The sequence below is a fragment of the Somniosus microcephalus genome, chromosome 6 (assembly GCF_052327205.1).
Source record: "Somniosus microcephalus isolate GS21.2 chromosome 6, FLI_Smic_1.0, whole genome shotgun sequence".
Classification (NCBI taxonomy): domain Eukaryota; kingdom Metazoa; phylum Chordata; class Chondrichthyes; order Squaliformes; family Somniosidae; genus Somniosus; species Somniosus microcephalus.
Window position 1 is genome coordinate 29,243,305 of NC_140992.1, and position 22,869 is coordinate 29,266,173.

Sequence of the window (22,869 nt, forward strand, 5' to 3'; positions counted from 1 at the left end):
TTCACATATAGGGACACTGTACCTTTAAGAAATTTGTAACGTTTTGCAGCATTTTGGTCAGCTGATCTTCATACATTCATACATATACATATATGTTGGGGATGGCATTAAATGGGAAATTAGAGACGTGTGCAATAAGGACACAGCAGTTATCATGGGTGACTTTAATCTACATATAGATTGGGCTAACCAAATTAGTAACAATACCATGGAGGAGGAATTCCTAGAGTGTATACGGGATGGTTTCCTGGACCAATATGTCGAGGAACCAACTAGAGATCAGGCCATTTTAGACTGGGTATTATGTAATGAGAAAGGATTAATTAGCAATCTTGTGCGAGGCCCCTTGGGGAGGAGCGATCATAATATGATAGAATTCTTCATTAAGATGGAGAGTGAAGTAGATGACTAGGGTAGGGTCCTGAATTTAAATAAAGGAAACTACGTTGGTATGAGGCGTGAGTTGGCTAGGATGGATTGGGGAACGTTACTTAAAGGGTTGACGGTGGATAGGCAATGGCAAACATTTAAAGATCACATGGATGAACTACAGAATTTGTTCATCCCTGTTTGGCATAGAAATAAAACAAAAAAGGTGACTCAACCGTGGCTAACAAGGGAAATTAGGGATAGCATAAGATCCAAGGAGAGGACATATAAATTGGCCAAAAAAGCAGCAAACCTGAGGATTGGGAGCAGTTTAGGATTCAGCAAAGGAGGACAAGGGGATTATTTAAGAGGGGGGAAATAGCGTATGAGAGTAAGCTTGCAGGGAACATAAAAACTGACTGTAAAAGCTTCTATAGATATGTAATGAGAAAAAGGTTGGTGAAGTCAAGCGTAGGTCCCTTGCAGTCAGAATTAGGGGAATTTATAATGGGGAACAAAGAAATGACAGACCAATTAAATACATACTTTGGTTCTGTCTTCGCAAAGGAGGACACAAATAACCTCCCAGAGATGTCGGGGAACATAGGGCCTAACGAGAGGGAGGAACTGAATGAAATCAGTATTTGTTGGGAAATGGTGTTAGGGAAATTGACGGGATTGAAGGCCGATAAATCCCCAGGGCCTGATAATCTACATCCTAGGGTACTTAAGGAAGTGGCCCTAGAAATAGTAGATGCATTGCTGGTCATCTTCCAAAATTCTATAGAATCTGGAACAGTACCCATGGACTGGAGGGTAGCTAATGTAACCCCGCTGTTTAAAAAAGGTGATAGAGAGAAAACGGGGAATTATAGACCGGTAAGCCTGACATCAGTAGTGGGGAAAATGCTTGAGTCCATTATAAAAGATGTAATAGCAGAGCACTTGGAAAACAGCGACAGGATCAGACAAAGTCAGCATGGATTTACAAAAGGTAAATCATACTTGACTGATCTACTGGAATGTTTTGAGGATGTGACTGGTAGAATAGATAAGGGAGAACCAGTGGATGTGGTGTATTTGGACTTTCAGAAGGCTTTCGATAAGGTCCCGCATAAGACATTAGCGTGCAAAGTTAAAGCACATGGGATTGGGGGTAAGGTACTGACTTGGATAGAGAACTGGTTGGCAGACAGGGAGCAAAAATTTGGAATAAACGTTTTTTTTTCCGAGTGGCAGGCAGTGACTAGTGGGGTACCACAAGGATCGATGCTAGGACCCCAGCTATTCACAATATATATTAATGATGATCTAGATGAGGGAACTAGATGTAATATCTCCAAGTTTGCAGATGACACAAAGCTGGGTGGGAGTGTGTGCTGTGAGGAGGATGCCGAGAAACTCCAGTATGATTTGGACAGGTTGGGTGATTTGGCAGATGCGTGGCAGATGCAGTATAATGTGGATAAATGCGAGGTTATCCACTTTGGTGGCAAAAACAGGAAGGCAGATTATTATCTGAACGGCAATAGATTGGGAGAAGGGGGAAGTGCAACGAAACCTGGGTGTCCTTGTGCACCAGTCGCTGAAGGTAAGCATGCAGATGCAGCAGGCGGCTAAGAAGGCAAATGGTATGTTAGCCTTCATAGCGAGAGGATTCGAGTACAGGAGCAAGGATGTCTTGCTGCAGTTGTACAGGGCCTTGGTGAGACCACACCTTGAATATTGTGTGCAGTTTTGGTCGCCTTATCTGAGGAAGGATGTTCTTGCCATGGAAGGAGTGCAGCGAAGATTCACCAGATTGATACCTGGGATGGCAGGAATGACATATGAGGAGAGATTGGGTCGATTCGGCTTATATTCGCTAGACTTTAGAAGAATGAGAGGGGATCTCATTGAAACTTATAAAATTCTAACAGGACTAGACAGACTAGATGCAGGAAGGATGTTCCCGATGGCGGGAGAGTCCAGAACCAGGGGTCACAGGCTAAGGATAAGGGGTAAGCCATTTAGGACTGAGATGAGGAGGAATTTCTTCACCCAGAGTGGTGAACCTGTGGAATTCTCTACCACAGAAGGCAGTAGAGGCCAATTCATTAAATATATTCAAGAAGGAGTTAGATATATTTCTTAAGGCTAAAGGGATCAAGGGATATGGGGAGAAAGCATGGACAGGGTACTGAATTTGGATGATCAGCCATGATCTCATTAAATGGCAGAGCAGGCTCGAGGGGCCGAATGGCCTACTCCTGCTCCTATCTTCTATGTTTCTATAATCTATCTCATTCTGAGCAGAACACCGCACTTCGTGCTATTGTCCATGTGTACAGTAAAAAGCTGCTTTACGATTCCTTGCACTGTAAAACAGTGTGATCTGTAATATAAATGTTCCTCACTAATCCTGGAAATATTTTTTTAAATCTATATTCAAAATTATGCAAGGGTCACATTGCATTGGTGCCATTCTTCCCTATCCAATCGCAGCCAAAGCATCTCCAGCAATGGCTTCTATACCTGCATCCTGCACCGTTACCTCTGGAATACCCCAAGGATCTGTCCTTGTCTCCCCCCTCCTCATCTACATGCTACCTCTCTGCGTTATCATCCGAAGACATGGCGTCAGGTTCCACATGTACGCTGACGACTCCCAGTTCTAACTCTCCACCGCCTCTCTAAACCCTTCCACTGCCTCTGATGAACTGCAATTTCCTCCAGTTAAATATTGGGAAGACCAAAGCCATTATCTTCAGCCCTGCCACAAACTCTGTACCCTCACCTCTGATTCCATCCCCCTCCCCGGCCACTGACTCAGGTTGAAGTTGACTGTTCGCAACCTCGGCGTCCTATTGGCCTATAAGCTGAGCTTCCGACCCCCATATTCTCCATCACAAAGACTGCCGGCTACCACCTCTGTAACAGGAGCAAGGATGTCTTACTACAGTTATACAGGGCCTTGGTGAGACCACACCTGGAGTACTGTGTGCAGTTTTGGTCTCCTTACCTAAGAAAGGATATACTTGCCATAGAGGGAGTTCAGTGAAGGTTCACCAGACTGATTCCTGGGATGGCAGGACTGTCGTATGAGGAGAGATTGGATCGACTAGGCCTGTATTCACTAGAGTTTAGAAGAATGAGAGGAGATCTCATTGAAACGTATAAAATTCTGACAGGGCTAGACAGACTGGATGCAGGGAGGATGTTTCAGTCTCAGGATACGGGGTAGGACATTTAGGACTGAGATGAGGAGAAATTCCTTCACTCCGAGGGTGGTGAACCTGTGGAATTCTCTACCACAGAAAGCTGTGGAGGCCAAGTCACTGAATATATTTAAGAAGGAGATAGATAGATAGATTTCTAGACACAACTGGCATCAAGGGGTTTGGGGAGAGAGTGGGAATATGGTATTGAGAGAGAGGATCAGCCATGATCATATTGAATGGTGGAGCAGGCTCGAAGGGCCGACTGGCCTACTCCTGCTCCTATTTTTCTATGTTTCTATATAACATCGCCCACGACCACACTTGCCTCAGCCCATCTACTGCTGAAACCGTCATCCATGCTTTTGTCACTTCCAGATTCATCTATTCCAATGTTCTCCTGACCAGCCTCCATAAACTTCAGCTCATCCAAAGCTCTGCTGCCTCTATCCTAACTCGCGCTAAGTCCCGCTCACGCATCACCCGCTGACTTACTTTGAGCCCTAGTCCACCAATGCCTTGATTTTAAAGTTCTCATCCTCGTGTTCAAATTCCTCCATAGCCTCGCCCCTTCCTATTGTTGTGACCTCCTCCAGCCCTACAATCCTGTCAAGAACTCTGCGGTCCTATAATATAAATGCAAGTTCTTTTTGTAACAGGCTTTGCAAGAACGGCTGGGTTTATTTCTATTTATCTCCCACTGTTGAGCGCCTCATCCCTAACGGCCCAGCTGGCCATGTGGTACATCACAAGAGTCCGGCCTCCCTGTCGCAGAACACGTCCGCTAAAAACTTGAAGAGCCTTTTATAGGGGTCCTCTGATTAGTGAAATCATACATTTAAATAAAAAATTATGAATTTGATTCACAGATTTTCAATTAAATTGGAGGTTTAAAAGAGAAATTACCATTTCTTGATCGAATTGGTAATACAGGTTGACTATCCCTTATCCGAAAACCTTGGGACCAGCTGTGTTTCGGTTTTAGGAAATTTTCGGATTTCAGAAGGTATTATTTCAGACTGGGAAACTCTGAACATTAAATTAATTTGGTAATTAGTATTTGTATTTAATATAAATTTTAAAAGTTCAGGCTACCTCTTGCGACTGCTCCGTGTCTCATTCCCCTTCCTGCTTCTCTGTGCTGCCGCTCCCAGTCTGTTTACAGCTCCCCCTGCTCCGCATCTGAATTCCTTGACTTAGCAGTCAAGCCCCAGACCCCTGCAGCCGCCAGTTGTGGGAAAGCCGGATATCGGCTGACTCCTATGCTAAGCTGGCCCGCAAATCAGGTCAGAAAAGCATCGGCCGCGTCGGGTCATGTTTGGCGCCACTCGGGTTATGTCGTGCGCACGACTTACGCTCCACAAAAAAACTTTCAGTTTTCAGAGGTTTTCGGTTTTCAGAAGTGCGGATAAAGGATAGTCTTACCTGTATTGTTAAAAGTTGAAATATGGAGCCGCATAATAAAACTTTGGAACTATGGGGGAAAAATTCAGTTGTTTGCACCTCCAATTAGCGCCTTAAGAGGGCGCCAATTGGGGCGCAAAGCAACTAGTGCCCAGGTGCGGCGATGTTTGCGCCGCTCGCGAAATTAACTAGACATTTTGCGGCGGTGCTAAACACTACCGCCACGATCTGCTGCGCCAGCAGATCGTGACGTCAGTCGAGTGCGCAACGCCCCGTTAGCGCCCCGGACCTGATATTGAGTGGCGCCCCCTGCCTTACCGCCTGCCGCTAGCAACGACAAGTTCAGGGGAGCATTTTGCAGTCAGAAAGGGACTGGGGGAGCGCTATTTAAAGGCGACCGCTTCCTGCCTTTTTTTGTCGGTGACATTTTTGCACCATGCATTCAGAGAGAGAGACACTTCTGGAGAGATTCAACGCTGTGTGAAGGAGTTTTGAGTACTGAGCAGCACTTTGCAGGTTTATTTTGATTTGCCCTTCCTTGCTTTGCCAGCGCTCTGAGGTAGCGCCTCGCTCCTCAGCCTTTGCGCCTCAAGACAGGTGTGAAGCGCCTGATTAACACTCCAATCACCTCCAGAGGCGATAAAAGCCAAGTTTGCTGTCGGAGGCGATAATTAGCGCCAGGCGCTAAACTTTGCGCACGGCCAATAATGGCGCCCCAAACGGGGCAATACAGAATTTTTCCCTCTGTCTTTTAGCTGTTCCAAACTCATGAGTAGACTTGAAGAAATTTTCGTAATTAAAGTTTTTTTTTGCACCTCCCTTTTCAGCAGGCATACGATCAAAAGAACATTCGGCGCCGTGTTTATGACGCACTTAATGTGCTGATGGCCATGAATATAATTTCTAAGGAGAAGAAAGAAATCCGATGGATTGGGCTTCCCACAAACTCTGCTCAGGAATTTCAGAATCTTGAGGTGAGGTTATCTTAAATTGTGCTGAAACTTAATCTTGTATCTTCTAGAACTATTACCATAAGATGTGAGTATGCTAGCAGTCTATAGCAAGTCAAACCGTTAAGAACCTGGACAGTTGAATCAGACCAGACTGAAAATTGGTTTAGATTAGCTTAGAAAGGCAAATTTTGCAGCTCTCAGGTAGTTGACAATTTTTCACCTGACTTTTTGGTTCAGTTATATTTTTAGTATAAGCCATGGCTCAGTTGGTAGCACTCTCACCTCTGAGTCAGACGGTCGTGGACTCCACAGACTTGAGCACATAATGGCCCAGTAATTCCTCTCCCAACGCGTGAGTAAGGACGGGGTACTCACGCGTGTGCCCGGAGGAATTGCCGGTTTTCAGCATGCACAGTGCATGCGCTGAAAACCGGCATTTCCTGTCCTCTGACCCAAGAGGCAGAACGTGTGCGACTGCACAGGCAGCGCGTGCGCAGTGAAATTCCTTTTTTTTTTCCAGAGTTGCGCGTGTGTAAAGGCCTCCGGTCTTTACGCATTGAAAAACCACACGTAAGTACTTAGTTTTTCAGGTAAGTGGTCTATTAATACAATTGAGAATTTTTTTTTTCACAAGTTTGTTATTTTTAAAGAATTTACAGTAAGGTAAATTTAGTTTTAGCCCCGATTTTTTATATAATTTTTTTTCAAATTTTAAAATGATTGTTTAAAATAGTTTTTCAGAGTTCTTTATGGTTCATTTAAGGAGTGCAATGTTTTTTTAAATTTTCTTTCAGGTTTAAGTAGTGTTTTGGGGCCAGGAGTTTTCATGAGTTTGACAACTCTTACTGTCAAACTCATGAATGAACTTTTGCAACCTCCCATTGGTTGCCCTGTGCTCACGTGATTCCAGCCGGCTCATCGCACTAAGTACGCCGCTGGGTCACGCACGCACAGCGCGGCAGGACCTCAAGCGGGCCAGTGAGAGGAAATGCAATGTGGGCCACGATTCAAATGCCAGCGCGCCGGGTAAGTGAACATTGGGGGCTTGCACGCGCAGCAAGCTCCCGATCCTAATTTCAGGGCCAATCTATGCTGCTCGTTCATTTCAGTGCAGTGCAGTACTGAGGGAGTGCTGTACTGTTGGAGGTGCTGTCTTTCGAATGAGCCGTTAAACCGAGGCCCCGTTTTTGCTCTCGGGTGGATGTAAAAGATCCCATGGCACTATTTCATAGAAGAGCTGGGGAGTTCTCCTGGTTAATATTTATTCCCTCGACCAACATCACTAAAACAGAGGATCAGGACATTATTTCATTGTTGTTTTTGGGGTCTTGTTGTGCGCAAATTGGCTGCTGCGTTTCCTACATTGCAACAGTGACTACACTTCAGAGTACCTCTGGCTAGAAAGTGGTTTGGGATGTCCTGGTATCATGAAAGGCATGATATAAATGCAAGTTCTTTATTTCTTTCTTGTGCTTCGGATGTTTCTTCTAGCCCAGAATGCTTAAAATTAGTTTTAATTCATTAGCTTTTGCTTTCTCCCTCTCCCATTCTACTTTTTATTTTTCCCTCTCTCTGGTTGATGTACGTTATTCCAAACCCAAGAATCCAGGCAGCCTACTTGCTGCCAAACCAATTCCATTGTTGATCTTTCATTAGCTGCTAAGGAAGTACAGGAGAATAGCCTGGCTTGACTCCCTCTTTGACTCTAACTTCTCTGTGTAAAGTGTCAGCCCTCCACTTGCTTGGCCCCTGATTGCTGAAACTGAAAACTGCTTGTGTGGGGAATTGTGGGCACGATCCTGTGTCTTTACCATTCCATTGCACAGTTTGTCAGTACTGTTTCACTAGGCTGCCTTTGGGGCCTGCCTTTAATTGTTAGCACCGTCTGTGCTGGGAAGAATTTTGTTATGATAGCTAATCATTTAGGAACACAGGAAAGAAAGTACAGGATGGAAAAGGATTCTGCAGTCCATCTTGCTAGCCCCAAACACTAATACCTCTTAATTGCCCGCGCTCTCATATCTATCCAATTCTCCTTTAAATTTTTCCATGTTGTCTGCCTCCCTGGCCAGTCCTTTCCACACATTCACCACTCTCTACGTAAAGTAGCTAAATTAAAGCTGTCTGTGCATTTTCCCTTTTTTTTTAAATTGTGCACCTATGTCCTCTGATAGCTTCGTAATTTGTTCGACTTTGTTGCTTCCGGTGCCACCATTTGATTTTATACAAAGGAGGTGCAGCTAATCCATAATGTTCCCCAAGAGTGGAACTATCCAATAACCTATAGTGATTGCCGAACAGTTTAATTCTTGCTATGGATTATGGATAAACCTGAATTTCATTTGTGCAAAACTGACTTTCAACTTTAAGAGGTAGCAGTAGACAAAATTGGATCATGGAAGCGCTCAATTAAGGCTAGATTAAAACAAAAACACCAACCTATATGCCAACTGTCTAAGTTTCATGCAGTCAGTGGCCGCAGAGTACATTTTGTCCACATCTGTGATTTAATAATCAGTGTGGAACCGCCCCAATGTAAATTTCTTGTGCTCTACCACGCTGGTCCATCAGAGCTTCGTATTAATGTGCACGCACTGAACTGCTTCATTACCTGATCAGTTCACTTCTGCATATTTTGGAGCTAGTCTGCCAGGACCTTATACAGGAAACTTTGTTATATCCGGCACCGACGGGACCGAGCTGATGCCGATCTATCAAAACTGCCGGACATACCAGTGTTAATGTTGAAGCATACGGAGGTTTCAACAAACGCTGTTGCTTAGCAACAGCTTCTAAACAGTCGGCCCGTACCTTGGAAGCGTCTCTGTAGCTTAGCAACAGCTTCAGAGAGACTTTCCAGAGCCTGACTGTTGGGGGGAAAAAAAAGCCACGAGAAGAAAAAAAAACTAACAAAACGGCTCCTGATTTTTGCCGGTAGATCGAGGTTTCCGGACATACAACCTCCGGATAAACCAAAGTCTCCTGTACACAGTATGGAACAGACACCAGCCAATCATGCAGTTACAGCACCCCACACATCTGTCAGTCAGCATCAGCACTGTAGCATCATTATTGCTACTAATAATAATCACATTATAAAAGAAAATGTCATTAACAGCATTGTCGGTTATTCATTGAAAATATGAGTGTCCTTATGTGTCAAAGGAAATAGTCTCAACCGGTGCAGTGAGGAACATGAGAGGTTATCCGCTTATATTCCAACTTTAAAAATAAGATATAAAACTCAATATACATCATTTATTTTTCCTTTATACCTGCTCAGTGATGGTTCTCCCATCTATTTGGGGTCTTCTTGAATAAAAATCCAACGCCAACCCTTTAATTAAAATTCAGTTTCAATTGCTATTTGTCATTCTTGCCAATGCAGCTGAAGAAAAAGATTGGGACAGTTGGATTTGCAATCAGTAAAATCGGAACACATGCAGCTAGATACTGCAGTACCTGACATAGATACACACACCAGCCACGCTCATCTCATCCCAACAATAAACATTTGGCTGCACTGTCTGCTTAATCCAGGCTTGAAGCTCTTGGTCAGCTTTTGCTAGTTTTTCTAAGTTGGCATGGATGCATGAAAAAGGTAACATGAGTACACATAAAAGCAAATATGAGAAAAAGATTCAGCCAGGAAATATATTAAAAGGAAAATAAAGCAAGACAGACAAAAAAAGAGAAAGCATTTACTTCACACATTGGATGTCAATATCTACCACTGTGAAATCGAGGGACAGCCCTGGACTCCAGAATCCTGTTGATTTTGGGGGGTGGGGTTACATTCAGTTGTATTTTTCCTGTCAACTTGGGAAAATTGGTACCATCAACGCTACTTGGCTGCCACCCCGTGGTAGTTCTAATGGTTAGAGACAAGAATGAGGAATGAGCATAGCTTCAATCTTCATTCAGGTAAGGAGAGGTGAGGCTGCAAAGGGATTTAAACCAGGATATAATTTTTAAGTTGATGCGCTGAGCAGCAGAAAACCAGTGGCGGTCAGCAAAAGTTGGGGTGTTGGGTGAGCGGGCTTTTTGTGCAGGATAGGATTCAGGTAGCAGAATCCTGGATGAGTTGGAGCTTGAGAGCCTCGTAATGAGACTGTTGGGAAAGGTCAGCTGTGGATGTGACAAAGGCAGGGATGAGGGTCTCTGGCAGTGGGAGTAAGGTAGGGATGAACAAGGTTAATCTATCAGTTTCACAGCCTGGAGACACCTAAAGCAAATTGTATTGTTTCTACCGCTGCCCTCGGTGAGATCGACTAACTTGGCACAGAAAAGTGATTGAATCTGAGACATTGAAGCATGACCAGTTTGCACAGATGCACAACATTTAATAGGTTTCAATTTATTTTCCTTTTTTCTGTTGTGTATTTCCCCCCCCCCCCCCCTCTTTTCAGTGCACATCACAAACTCGCATCATAAAACATCACTTATGGAAATAACTAGTTAGTCGCCATATGGAGTGCTGCTCCTGGACAGGAATACCGTACTTAAAAGCAGCAGGTTGTGTTCAAGAACTGATTACAAATACTTCACAAGTACACCTAGAAAGGGTACATTTGAAACGTGTCCTAGAAATTGTTAATTATCAGCTTAACAAGTCAGTTCTTGGTTCTCCTATGTACATGTTAGACATCTGTAGCACAGCTCTTACTACACCAACTGGTGTGGGAGGGAATCTATAGCTGGCAAATGGGGGAAAAAAAGAGCAGTGTTAAGAATTTAAACTGGATTCTGAATAAGCATCAGTGAACATGAATAAGACGGGGGAAATCCCATCAAAAGTCTGAAGTACGGGAATTGCCATTGGGATGTGTTGGCTGCATCAGTTCCAGTGTTCTCTCAGAGGACTAATTGGGAAGGAGGACCCAGCGGAGCAGTTAAACTCTACTGCAGTTTGGATTAATCCTCTTGTTTTACTTTCTGGTGCATGTTCCATTAATTCAAATCCTGGTTATCTAACAGTAAAGTTTCAGTCACTGACGACAGTTGAGAACACTATCCAGAGTATAGCAAATGTAAGAAGTCACACAACACCAGGTTATAGTCCAACAGTTTTATTTGCTCCTTCGTCAGGTGAAGTGGAGAGATGCATAAAGACACAGCTTATATAGTCAGAGAATAATGCCAGATGATTACAGGTAATCTTTCTAACTGCCATTTATCACACCTCGGCAGATAGTCACAGCAATCAAAGGTGTGAATGGTGTCCAAACAGGTTAGTCAGGAAAACATTACATCAAAGAACAATGAGGTGGGGTCACAAGGGGTCAAATGTTGCAGATGCTGGGGTCTGTATGAAAAACAAAAAAAGACAAAAAAACAATTTTTTTGCTGGAAATCACAGCAGGTCTGGCCGCATCTGTGTAGCGAGAACAAGCCAACGACGACTCGAGTCTGGGTGACCCTACGTCAGGTGGGGTTACATGTAGCGTGACATGAACCCAAGATCCCGGTTGAGGCCGTCCTCATGAGTGCGGAACTTGGCTATCAGTTTCTGCTCTACGATTTTGCGTTGTCGTGTGTCTCGAAGGCCGCCTTGGAGAATGCTTACCTGAAGATCGGAGGCTGAATGTCCTTGACTGCTGAAGTGTTCCCCGACTGGGAGGGAACACTCCTGCCTGGTGATTGTTGCGCGGTGCCCGTTCATCCGTTGTCGCAGTGTCTGCATGGTCTCGCCGATGTACCATGCTCCGGGGCATCCTTTCCTGCAACGTATGAGGTAGACAACGTTGGCCGAGTCACATGAGTATGTACCATGTACCTGGTGGGTGGCGTCCTCACGTGTGATGATGGTATCTGTGTTGATGATCTGGCATGTCTTGCAGAGGTTGCCGTGGCAGGGTTGTGTGGTGTCGTGGTCGCTGTTCTCCTGAAAGCTGGGTAATTTGCTGCGAACGATGGTCTGTTTGAGGTTAGGCGGCTGTTTGAAGGCGAGTAGTGGAGGCGTGGGGATGGCCTTAGCGAGGTGTTCGTCATCATCGATGACATGTTGAAGGCTGCGAAGAACATGGCGTAGTTTCTCCGCTCCAGGGAAGTACTGGACGACGAAGGGTACTCTGTCGGTTGTGTCCCGTGTTTGTCTTCTGAGGAGATCTATGCGATTTTTTGCTGTGGCCCGTCGGAACTGTCGATCGACAAGTCGAGCGTCATATCCTGTTCTTACGAGGGCGTCTTTCAGCATCTGTAGGTGTCCATCGCGTTCCTCCTCGTCTGAGCAGATCCTGTGTATTCGCAGGGCTTGTCCATAGGGGATGGCTTCTTTAACGTGGTTAGGGTGGAAGCTGGAGAAGTGGAGCATCCTGAGGTTGTCCGTGGGCTTGTGGTAGAGTGAAGTGCTGAGGTGTCCGTCTTTGATGGAGATTCGTGTGTCCAAGAATGAAACCGATTCTGAGGAGTAGTCCATGGTGAGTTTGATGGTGGGATGGAACTTGTTGATATCGTGTAGTCTTTTCAGTGATTCTTCACCGTGGGTCCATAGGAAGAAAATGTCGTCGATGTATCTAGTGTATAGCGTTGGTTGGAGGTCTTGTGCAGCGAAGAAGTCTTGCTCGAACTTGTGCATGAAGATATTGGCGTATTGGGGTGCGAATTTGGTCCCCATGGCTGTTCCGTGTGTTTGGGTAAAGAACTGGTTGTCGAAGGTGAAGACATTGTGGTCAAGGATGAAGCGGATGAGTTGCAGGATGGCGTCTGGAGATTGGCTGTTGTTGGTGTTGAGTACTGAGGCTGTCGCAGCGATGCCGTCATCGTGGGGGATACTGGTGTAGAGTGCCAAAACGTCCACCGTGGCGAGGAGTGTTCCTGGTTCAACTGGTCCGTGGGTGCTGAGTTTCTGTAAGAAGTCTGTAGTGTCGCGACAGAAGCTGGGGGTTCCCTGTACGATGGGTTTCAGGATGCCCTCGACGTATCCAGAGAGGTTCTCACACAGGGTTCCGTTGCCTGATACGATAAGACGTCCGGGTGTGTTGGCTTTGTGTATCTTTGGGAGGCAGTAGAAGTCTCCCACGCGGGGAGTACGTGGGATGAGAGCACGTAGGATGCTTTGAAGGTCTGGATCGAAGGTCTTGATCAGCCTGTGCTTAGGACACAGCAGACTAGCTACGAGCCACCGCCAAACAGATGAGGCAACGGAACTACACTGCCTACATGCACACCAAGAACAGGAAGCTTGAGAAACTCGGCATCACCACCAGCAGCGACCAAGCCTCCCCCGGTACCACGGTTGAAACCACAGGGAAGTCCATCGTCAACTTGTCTGACCACACCCTTCAACCAGACGAAATTGAAGTTCTCAGCCGAGGGCTCAATTTCTGCCCCACCACCAAAATGGTCCCCATCGATCTCGCGGCAGACAGAGGAATTCATCAGGAGAATGAGTCTCTGGGAATTCTTCCACAAATCCCAAGATGTCAGCAGCGAACCCAATGAGACAAACAATGATCCAGAACAGCAGACAGAGGGATCCGCAGTGCAGCAACCGAAGAAGAAAGAGTCAAATTGGACCCCTCCGGAGGGTCGCTGCCCTAAGCTTGACATGTATGCTCAAGCTGTCAGGAGATGCATCAACGCCAGATTCATCAGCCGTACTCACAAGACAGTCCACAATGTCACCCGAGCACAACGCAACGCCATCCACACACTCGAGACCAACCGCAACATCATCATCAAACCAGCAGACACAGGAGGAGCCATCGTCATGCAGAACAGAATGGACTATTGCAAAGAAGCATACCGACAACTGGACAACCAGGAATACTACAGACAGTTACCCGCAGATCCGACCAAAGAACACACCCGCCAACTCAACAGACTGATCAAGACCTTCGATCCAGACCTTCAAAGCATCCTACGCGCTCTCATCCCACGTACTCCCCGCGTGGGAGACTTCTACTGCCTCCCAAAGATACACAAAGCCAACACACCCGGACGTCCTATCATATCAGGCAACGGAACCCTGTGTGAGAACCTCTCTGGATACATCGAGGGCATCCTGAAACCCATCGTGCAGGGAACCCCCAGCTTCTGTCGTGACACTACAGACTTCTTACAGAAACTCAGCACCCACGGACCAGTTGAACCAGGAACACTCCTCGCCACGATGGACGTTTCGGCACTCTACACCAGTATCCCCCACGATGACAGCATCGCTGCGACAGCCTCAGTACTCAACACCAACAACAGCCAATCTCCAGACGCCATCTTACAACTCATCCGCTTCATCCTTGACCACAATGTCTTCACCTTCGACAACCAGTTCTTTACCCAAACACACGGAACAGCCATGGGGACCAAATTCGCACCCCAATACGCCAATATCGTCATGCACAAGTTCGAGCAAGACTTCTTCGCTGCACAGGACCTCCAACCAATGCTATACACTAGATACATCGACGACATTTTCTTCCTATGGACCCACGGCGAAGAATCACTGAAAAGACTACACGATAACATCAACAAGTTCCATCCCACCATCAAACTCACCATGGACTACTCCTCAGAATCGGTTTCATTCTTGGACACACGAATCTCCATCAAAGACGGACACCTCAGCACTTCACCCTACCACAAGCCCACGGACAACCTCAGGATGCTCCACTTCTCCAGCTTCCACCCTAACCACGTTAAAGAAGCCATCCCCTATGGACAAGCCCTGCGAATACACAGGATCTGCTCAGACGAGGAGGAACGCGATGGACACCTACAGATGCTGAAAGACGCCCTCGTAAGAACAGGATATGACGCTCGACTTGTCGATCGACAGTTCCGACGGGCCACAGCAAAAAATCGCATAGATCTCCTCAGAAGACAAACACGGGACACAACCGACAGAGTACCCTTCGTCGTCCAGTACTTCCCTGGAGCGGAGAAACTACGCCATGTTCTTCGCAGCCTTCAACATGTCATCGATGATGACGAACACCTCGCTAAGGCCATCCCCACGCCTCCACTACTCGCCTTCAAACAGCCGCCTAACCTCAAACAGACCATCGTTCGCAGCAAATTACCCAGCTTTCAGGAGAACAGCGACCACGACACCACACAACCCTGCCACGGCAACCTCTGCAAGACATGCCAGATCATCAACACAGATACCATCATCACACGTGAGGACGCCACCCACCAGGTACATGGTACATACTCATGTGACTCGGCCAACGTTGTCTACCTCATACGTTGCAGGAAAGGATGCCCCGGAGCATGGTACATCGGCGAGACCATGCAGACACTGCGACAACGGATGAACGGGCACCGCGCAACAATCACCAGGCAGGAGTGTTCCCTCCCAGTCGGGGAACACTTCAGCAGTCAAGGACATTCAGCCTCCGATCTTCAGGTAAGCATTCTCCAAGGCGGCCTTCGAGACACACGACAACGCAAAATCGTAGAGCAGAAACTGATAGCCAAGTTCCGCACTCATGAGGACGGCCTCAACCGGGATCTTGGGTTCATGTCACGCTACATGTAACCCCACCTGACGTAGGGTCACCCAGACTCGAGTCGTCGTTGGCTTGTTCTCTCTACACAGATGCGGCCGGACCTGCTGTGATTTCCAGAAAAAAAAAATGTTTTTTTGTCTTTTTTTGTTTTTCATACAGACCCCAGCATCTGCAACATTTGACCCCTTGTGACCCCACCTCATTGTTCTTTGATGTAATGTTTTCCTGACTAACCTGTTTGGACACCATTCACACCTTTGATTGCTGTGACTATCTGCCGAGGTGTGATAAATGGCAGTTAGAAAGATTACCTGTAATCATCTGGCATTATTCTCTGACTATATAAGCTGTGTCTTTATGCACCTCTCCACTTCACCTGACGAAGGAGCAGCGCTCCGAAAGCTTGTGATTTCAAATAAAACTGTTGGACTATAACCTGGTGTTGTGTGATTTCTTACATTTGTCCACCCCAGCCCAACACCAGCATCTCCACACCAGAATAAAGCAATAAATCGAATTATCTGTGTTAATGTGTAAACAAATCATGGCAAAACCCTTAAACTAGCAGTGTTGCTATTTTTAAATTGTGAATCAGTAATTGCAAGTTAGAGTATATTTTTAAAATCTCGGATGAGCAGAATAATTCTCAGGAAACATAAGACGTGGCTCTTGTAGCCAACAGCTATTTCATGTATTTCCAACTAAGCTTATATGATCTCCTAAACGTTCAAAAATAAATTTTAAGAATTACTGTGTGAAAACTGGATCCAGAAGTATTTGCTGAGTTATGTTGATATGAGATTTTTTGTCGCCCACATGTTACTGCTCATAAATTCACTCACATGGGTAATGGCTAGGACTTTGAAATATTAATGTGACATTTTGTTTGAGTTGCACTAACAAGTTTGCTCCCTCGGTATATTATTGAAATAGTGGAGGAAGAAAATGGTGCAGTACTTAGAGGATAAGAATTCTCATGCTCTGAAATATAGTCAATTTAATGCGCCAGATTCCCACCCTCCTCCTCACAAATCTAATGTAGATAAAAGGGAGTCCCACATGTATTGACCATCTAGTTTAAAAGAATCATCTGGAAGATGGCTAATCCTATTGTGGAGACTACCATCTGTACTGCATTTATCAGGCTTCTGTGGGATGTAATTCCTCAAATCCTTTCAATTTCTAAAGCTAACATCAGAACACTTTTGGAATGAAATGTTCCCAAGGAAATTCTCTGCTGGACAGTATGGGAGAGAATGCCACCACATACCTCAAATTGTTGACTGTAGGTCTTCAGTTACCACGTTGTTTTGGCATCAGAGTCCCATTCAGAGGAGGTAATGGTCCCTTTGTCTTTTATACAACTTCAGTGGTTTGATATGCATATATAGTAGCGGTCATCGTCTTGTTAATGATGACGAGTCTTGGGCATAGAACATCGAACGTCAGCGTCAAGACAAAGCATTTTTAATTCATCACGAGGGAGCTGATCTTATTTTTGAAGCTACCACCTGCAACACATTCCTAGGTCTCATTTCTTGTTGCCGATCGATTGGACTGTGAGCCAGATCAAGTATACAGTGGGTTTGATCTTTTTGGGGAACTCACTCTAAATTGCCTGATAGTATGCCTTAATTCTAACCTCTGAATAGCACTGCTTACTATACTGGCATCACATTACAATTTCTTTCAGCAGCCTCGCCAAGTAAGATTGTCCAATTAGTTCCAAATTTTAGGCAGTTCTGTGCCTACCGGGACTGGTTGAGAGTGCCAAAGCCATTTCACTTAATACTCTTACAGCTGTTGATGAGAGGGGGACTTTCACTGTGTCAATCTGGACTAGAGTCAAACTGAGGCTCATGGGATAATGGCACGGTGTTCTCAACCACTGCCACCCAGTCACCTGTTACTTTGTTTTCTCATGATAGCGGTTTAATTTTCAGGTGGAAAAACAGAGACGGATAGAACGAATTAAACAAAAGAGGGCTCAACTTGAAGAATTGATACTGCAGGTAACAAACACATCTGCGTCCATATAAAACCTATTTAGTTATTTGTCTGAATAATTACACCAGTAGCTCTTATGTTTGTATTTGAAGTGCAATTAAGCGTTTGAACCCTTAAGTCAGAATAAAGATGAAGAGAGTAAATTAACATAGACAGGTTGTTGTGAGTAGCTATGTATCACATGAAGTAGATCTAACTGGAATAATGCATGAATGTGCAAGTTACATTACACAAATTTGGCAATTGTCATGCAGTACAGCTATACATACTTAAACCTCTAATTTGTCGGCTTCTAAAAATAGGACTATAATTATCTGTTGAGAGAAAAATCCAGTAATTTACTTACATTAATAATATGGAGTTTGTAATTGCTTATGTTTATATCTCCTTGGCCCATTCGCTAAGTTCCCCCACCACATTCTTAACACATGTTCCATGACTGAGGGTGTGGGCAGGGGACCGGTTCTCAGCCTTATGTCAGTGTTGCTTTTGAGCCACCCAGGAGAACATGTTTTAAAAATAAAAGTTACCTATTCAACTTTTTTTCTTTCTTCTTGGTCCGTTCCATCCTCCTCCCCAAGATGTGGCTTGCCTCCACTCTTTATCTTTCCCCAGATGGCACTTCTGAAATTTGGAACCTGCTGTATGACGTTCAGCTCAAATCGTCAGTGTATTACCCGCCTTAAAACCCAAGCATTTGGTCATCCCTACTAATATTTCCTTTGTTCGCTTGCTGTCCATTTTCTTCCCCCTTGCACCTCTGTGAAGTACCATGGGATGTATTTCTATGTCAAAGGTGCTATATAAATGTAAGTTGTTATCATTCTTTTGATTCTAGGAAACTTTGAGTTATCCGGAGGCGAACCGTCCGGCAAGCTCGAGCCACCGGCAAAAATCAGGAGCCGTTTTTTATTTTATTTTCTTTGCTTTTTTTTTTCCCAGTCAAGCACTGCAAGGCCTGTAGCTATAGCAACAGCTTCAGCTACAGACGCTTGCAGCTGCAGCCAAGTGTTTAGAAGCTGTTGCTAAGCAACAGTGTTTGTTGTCAGATACGGAGATGAAAATCTCTATCTTTCAACATTAACTCTGGAGTGTCCGGCAGTTTTGAGGGAACGGCAGCAGCTCGGTCCCGTCGGTGCCGGATAACGCACAGTTTCCTGTATTGTGGCATTTTATTACGAGGGGATTTGAATAGTTCAATTTGCTACTATAACTAAACATTTAAAAAATATATATTTAAAAGGCAATATCCAGTTCACTAGTGCATTTTGCAATTATTCCAACTCATAGCACCAAATGGGATTCATTTCACCACCTTCATCTTCATAACAAACCAGTATTTGGGAGCCTGTCAAATATTGCAGTACAGCAAGATCCTGATATAACAAACTCCCCTTCATTGCTTTGAAGAGTCTTTCAACAATGAAAAAGTGATATTGAAGACTTGCTTGTTCTCGCTATTACTGTATACCTTTGTTTTTCCCCCCAGAAAGTTAGGCAAAGTCATCCTTTTATAATTCAATTTAATGCTTCCAAGATATTTATTGCCGTCCAGAGCACAATTCCTGACTTTTATTTCCGTCATTTTTGCTGAAAATCGGGTTGCCTATTCTTTTAAAATCTTTTGTGCGAATATTTTTCTTTCTGTTTTAGACATTGCAACCTGACCATACCTAACCAACCTGCTCCCAAACCTCTGGTAATGCTGTTATTGGAGCCAGCCAGCTGGGTTATGAAGGGTTTTAATAGTGTGAATAGGGAAAGACTTTCCTCTCGTTGGGGAGTCCATGTTGAGAGGTATCCCTTTAAAATTGTCACTAAGAGAGTGAAAATGGGGCCGAAAAAAACTCTTTATGTAGAGGGTTGTTGGAGCATGGAATGATTTGCCCAGGGAGCGGTTGAGGCAGAGACCATTGCATGTTTTACGTGACAATTGGATAAATATTTCAAGCGTAGGAAGATGCAGGGCTATGGGGGGGGGGGGGGGTGAGGGGGTGGAAGAGCAGAGCAATAGGCATAGTCTTGATGTGGCAAATGGCCTACTTCTGTGCTATGGTTCTATGACTCTGGGAGAAATTCCTGACTTCTGTTTGATACTTCCCTTCTCCCCCTTCCCCATCCAGAAACAAATTTAGATTGCAATCTCACCATGTAGAAACTAGATGGGAGACTTGCATCCGGAGACAACTGGGTAAAACCCACTGTACAATTGTATCAACTTGACTTGCTCAATCTAATATATTTAAATTATCTCATCAACATAAAAATAATGAGATATTGGAATATCTAAAACACTTGCACAAAGCAGTTTTAATTGATTGGCTGTGTAATGAATCACTAATTTCCAGCGTTGTTCTAATTAATGCTTTTCATGCGTCAGTCATATGAATGCACACCAGGTTGTCTTTGTAAACCGCACATTCATTGAGCTACCTGTGTTCCTCCCTTCCCTTCCTTTTTGATCTATCGTAATAACCATTTTGTGTAGTTTCCCTTTGATTGGTTTTCTTTGTTTTTTAATTTACCTTTTCATATTCTAAAGGACAGTTTTTGTTTTGATTCTGATATTTTTTAACTCCTGCCACTTTTTACCTAGTTCTTCATTTATTTTTATTCTGTGGTTTAAAATTTGAAGCTTTTTTTTTCTGTTTCCTACTTACAGCAAATAGCATTCAAAAATCTAGTACAGAGGAATCGACAATCAGAACAGCAGACACAGAGTCCCCCTGCACCAAACTCTACTATTCAGTTGCCTTTCATCATAGTCAACACCAGTAAAAGGACCGTCATCGATTGCAGCATCTCCAGTGATAAGTGAGTATCCATGTTATATAGGATGCTTTAGTCTTGAGTTCAGTTTAACCTACTTAACATTTAACCTGTTCGTTCTTATTACCTAACTTGCCTTACATGCCACATTGATTACAGCATATGTTGGAATGAATCAAGAAATAGTTTCCTATGTGCAAACTAAGACTGAGGAGCTGCATAACAAGATCATAGATACGCCCTACATACTGTTCATTGGATAGGAGGATTTTTTGAATTGAGAAACTTATTCCCATAGTTCAGGATATCACCAAGAATAGGAGACAAGACAGGCTAAATCAAGAAGTACTGATTAGGTCACACCAAACCTGGGTTTTAGAAGTCTGTAGCTTGTAAGAGAAAGATGATTCTGTAGATGAGGAGTTCCACAGTATCATTTGTTGCTAGTGAGTAATGGCGGGTACTTTGATAGAGAAAATGATGTCCGAAGTTATTCTATCCCATCTATGATGTAACCACGTTAATCCTTACACTTCAACATCTTGATTGGCCAAAAAGAGGCTCTTTGGTTCAAAAAGAACTCCATCAAAAGCCACTTTTTTGGGAATGTGGAACTCCTGAGGCAGAAGAAAACAGTTAAGCAAAAGAGTTTAAAATTGGTTGTTTTTAAAGAAAAAAAAAGTTCAATCAAAAGAATAGTTTATATTAGAAATAATAATAAAATAGAAGAGAGATTGGGTGAAAGGGGAAGACAGGACATGCAAAAAGAAAGTGTTAAAATGTATTTATTTAAAATTATGTTTTAAGTATTTATGTTGGTTATATATTTTTATCTTTAAAAATTAAGCTGTTTCTCACATTTGATTATTGATGTAATATTATGGTATTCGTGAGCATCACTGCGTGTGTCAGCTGAGAACTTCAGGAAAAAAAACAAGTCTCGGCAGACCTGGAATTTCCATGAACCTGCATCCACCTAATGGTCGCTACGACTACCTTGGCATTGTGGTGTTCCATTAATGTCTTGAGTAATCTTTGACAGAATTGCATCAAACTCAATAAGTAGACCGATGTTGTCAAGTTACCCAAGGTTTACTCATTTGCAATGGTTGATATAAATAGAAACATACAAAAATGACGGGCAGGAAAAGAGCAGCTGGCCCATCAAGCCTGTCCCACATTCATGATTCCAGTAGCATCATGACTAGACAGCTCCTACCTCCCTGCCCACCGCCCCCAGCTGTGTAATCTCCTAGCCAATGTTCTCTTTAAGCTGCGCGGTTGCGCAGCGCTCTGGAGCCCCCGCACAGCCAGCTCTCCGGCTTTTAAATGGGGAAAAACGTGGATGCGCGGTATTTTGAATGGGCCGCACACCCAAAAAAACGAAAGGGAACATTGCTCCTGGGAGAGGCAAAAGAAAGGCCCATAAAGAGGGAGAAAACTCTTGGGAAGTTCCTCTTTGACGCCCTCAGTCCAAGAGATCACACAAACCACACGTATGTTAACTGTTAATCCACTTACCTTTTCTGACCAAAGACATTCTTTTAACCTGATCATGTGGAAATCTTTGGCATGCTATATTCCCTTGTATATTACAGTACAAAAACAAATATTAATGAAAACTGAATTGTTGTGATTTTGTAGCTAACTGTTCTATATATTTCATTTTTAATTATTTAACTTTTGAAAACTATCTCAGGTTTGAATATCTATTCAACTTTGACAACACCTTTGAGATTCATGATGATATTGAAGTACTGAAACGTATGGGCATGTCCTTTGGCTTGGAATCCGGTAAATGTACTCCAGAAAACCTGAGAACTGCAAACTCATTGGTGCCGAAAGTTTTGCAGCCCTATGTTGCAGGTTAGTAGCACCAAGGGATGATTTTTAGCTACCATTGTGCAGTATTAATAGCTTGAAGGGTTATCATATCCCTTATACAGGAAACTTTGTGCTATCCGGCACCGACGGGACCGAGCTGTTGCCGTTCCCTCAAAACTGCCGGACACACCAGCGTTAATGTTGAAGCATACGGAGGTTTTCATCTCCGTATCTGACAACAAACACTGTTGCTTAGCAACAGCTTCTAAACAGTCGGCCCATACCTCGGAAGCGTCTCTCTGAAGCTGTTGCTAAGCTACAGAGACTTTGCAGAGCCTGACTTGGAAAAGAAAGCCACGAGAAGAAAAAAAACCTAACAAAACGGCTCCTGATTTTTGCCGGTGGCTCGAGCTTGCCGGACATTTAGCCTCCGGATAACACAAAGTTTCCTGTATTTGTCTTGCAAACTACTCTAATCCACAGTTGGGGTGACTTTATGCAAAACAACTGCCAATTTTCATATCAATTTACTGTAGTCTTGTTACAATTTTTTAATAACTTCTGTGCTGATATTGTGCACTTTTGCCACATACTATTAGCAACAAGTACTTCCAATTCATGTTTGACGTATTTAGATGCAGATTAAAATTCCCCTTTACTCTGCTCCAGCAAGGTGCCTTAATTCCAACCTCAGTTGGTCGCCCTTTACTATACTGAGTCTTTCCATTACACATATCTGTTGTTTTTCTGGCCTCTCGATCTGTCTGCAGAATTGTTGTCTGTTTTCTGTTGTGATCCTTGCTTACTAGGAAATAGTTCCGACTATCCCACACTGCTTCTCTTAGACCTATTGGAGAGAGGAGACTTTGATCAGCTTGGGCTTAATTCGCTAAT

At 44.1% G+C, this 22,869-nt stretch overlaps 1 protein-coding gene across 4 annotated transcripts in view; it reads left to right on the forward strand.

Moving 5' to 3' along the window:
• Positions 1-22,869, forward strand: part of LOC147115559 (transcription factor Dp-2-like) — a 215,395-nt gene that overhangs the window by 181,626 nt on the left and 10,900 nt on the right. For 3 of the 4 annotated variants that reach the window (XM_085989894.1, XM_085989897.1, XM_085989896.1), the window contains 4 exons: positions 5,798-5,944; positions 17,319-17,387; positions 20,045-20,196; positions 21,851-22,017. In XM_085989894.1, coding sequence (XP_085846020.1) covers positions 5,798-5,944; positions 17,319-17,387; positions 20,045-20,196; positions 21,851-22,017 — 535 coding nt within the window. The remainder of the gene's footprint in view (positions 1-5,797; positions 5,945-17,318; positions 17,388-20,044; positions 20,197-21,850; positions 22,018-22,869) is intronic. The other variant, XM_085989895.1, reaches the window with a different exon arrangement.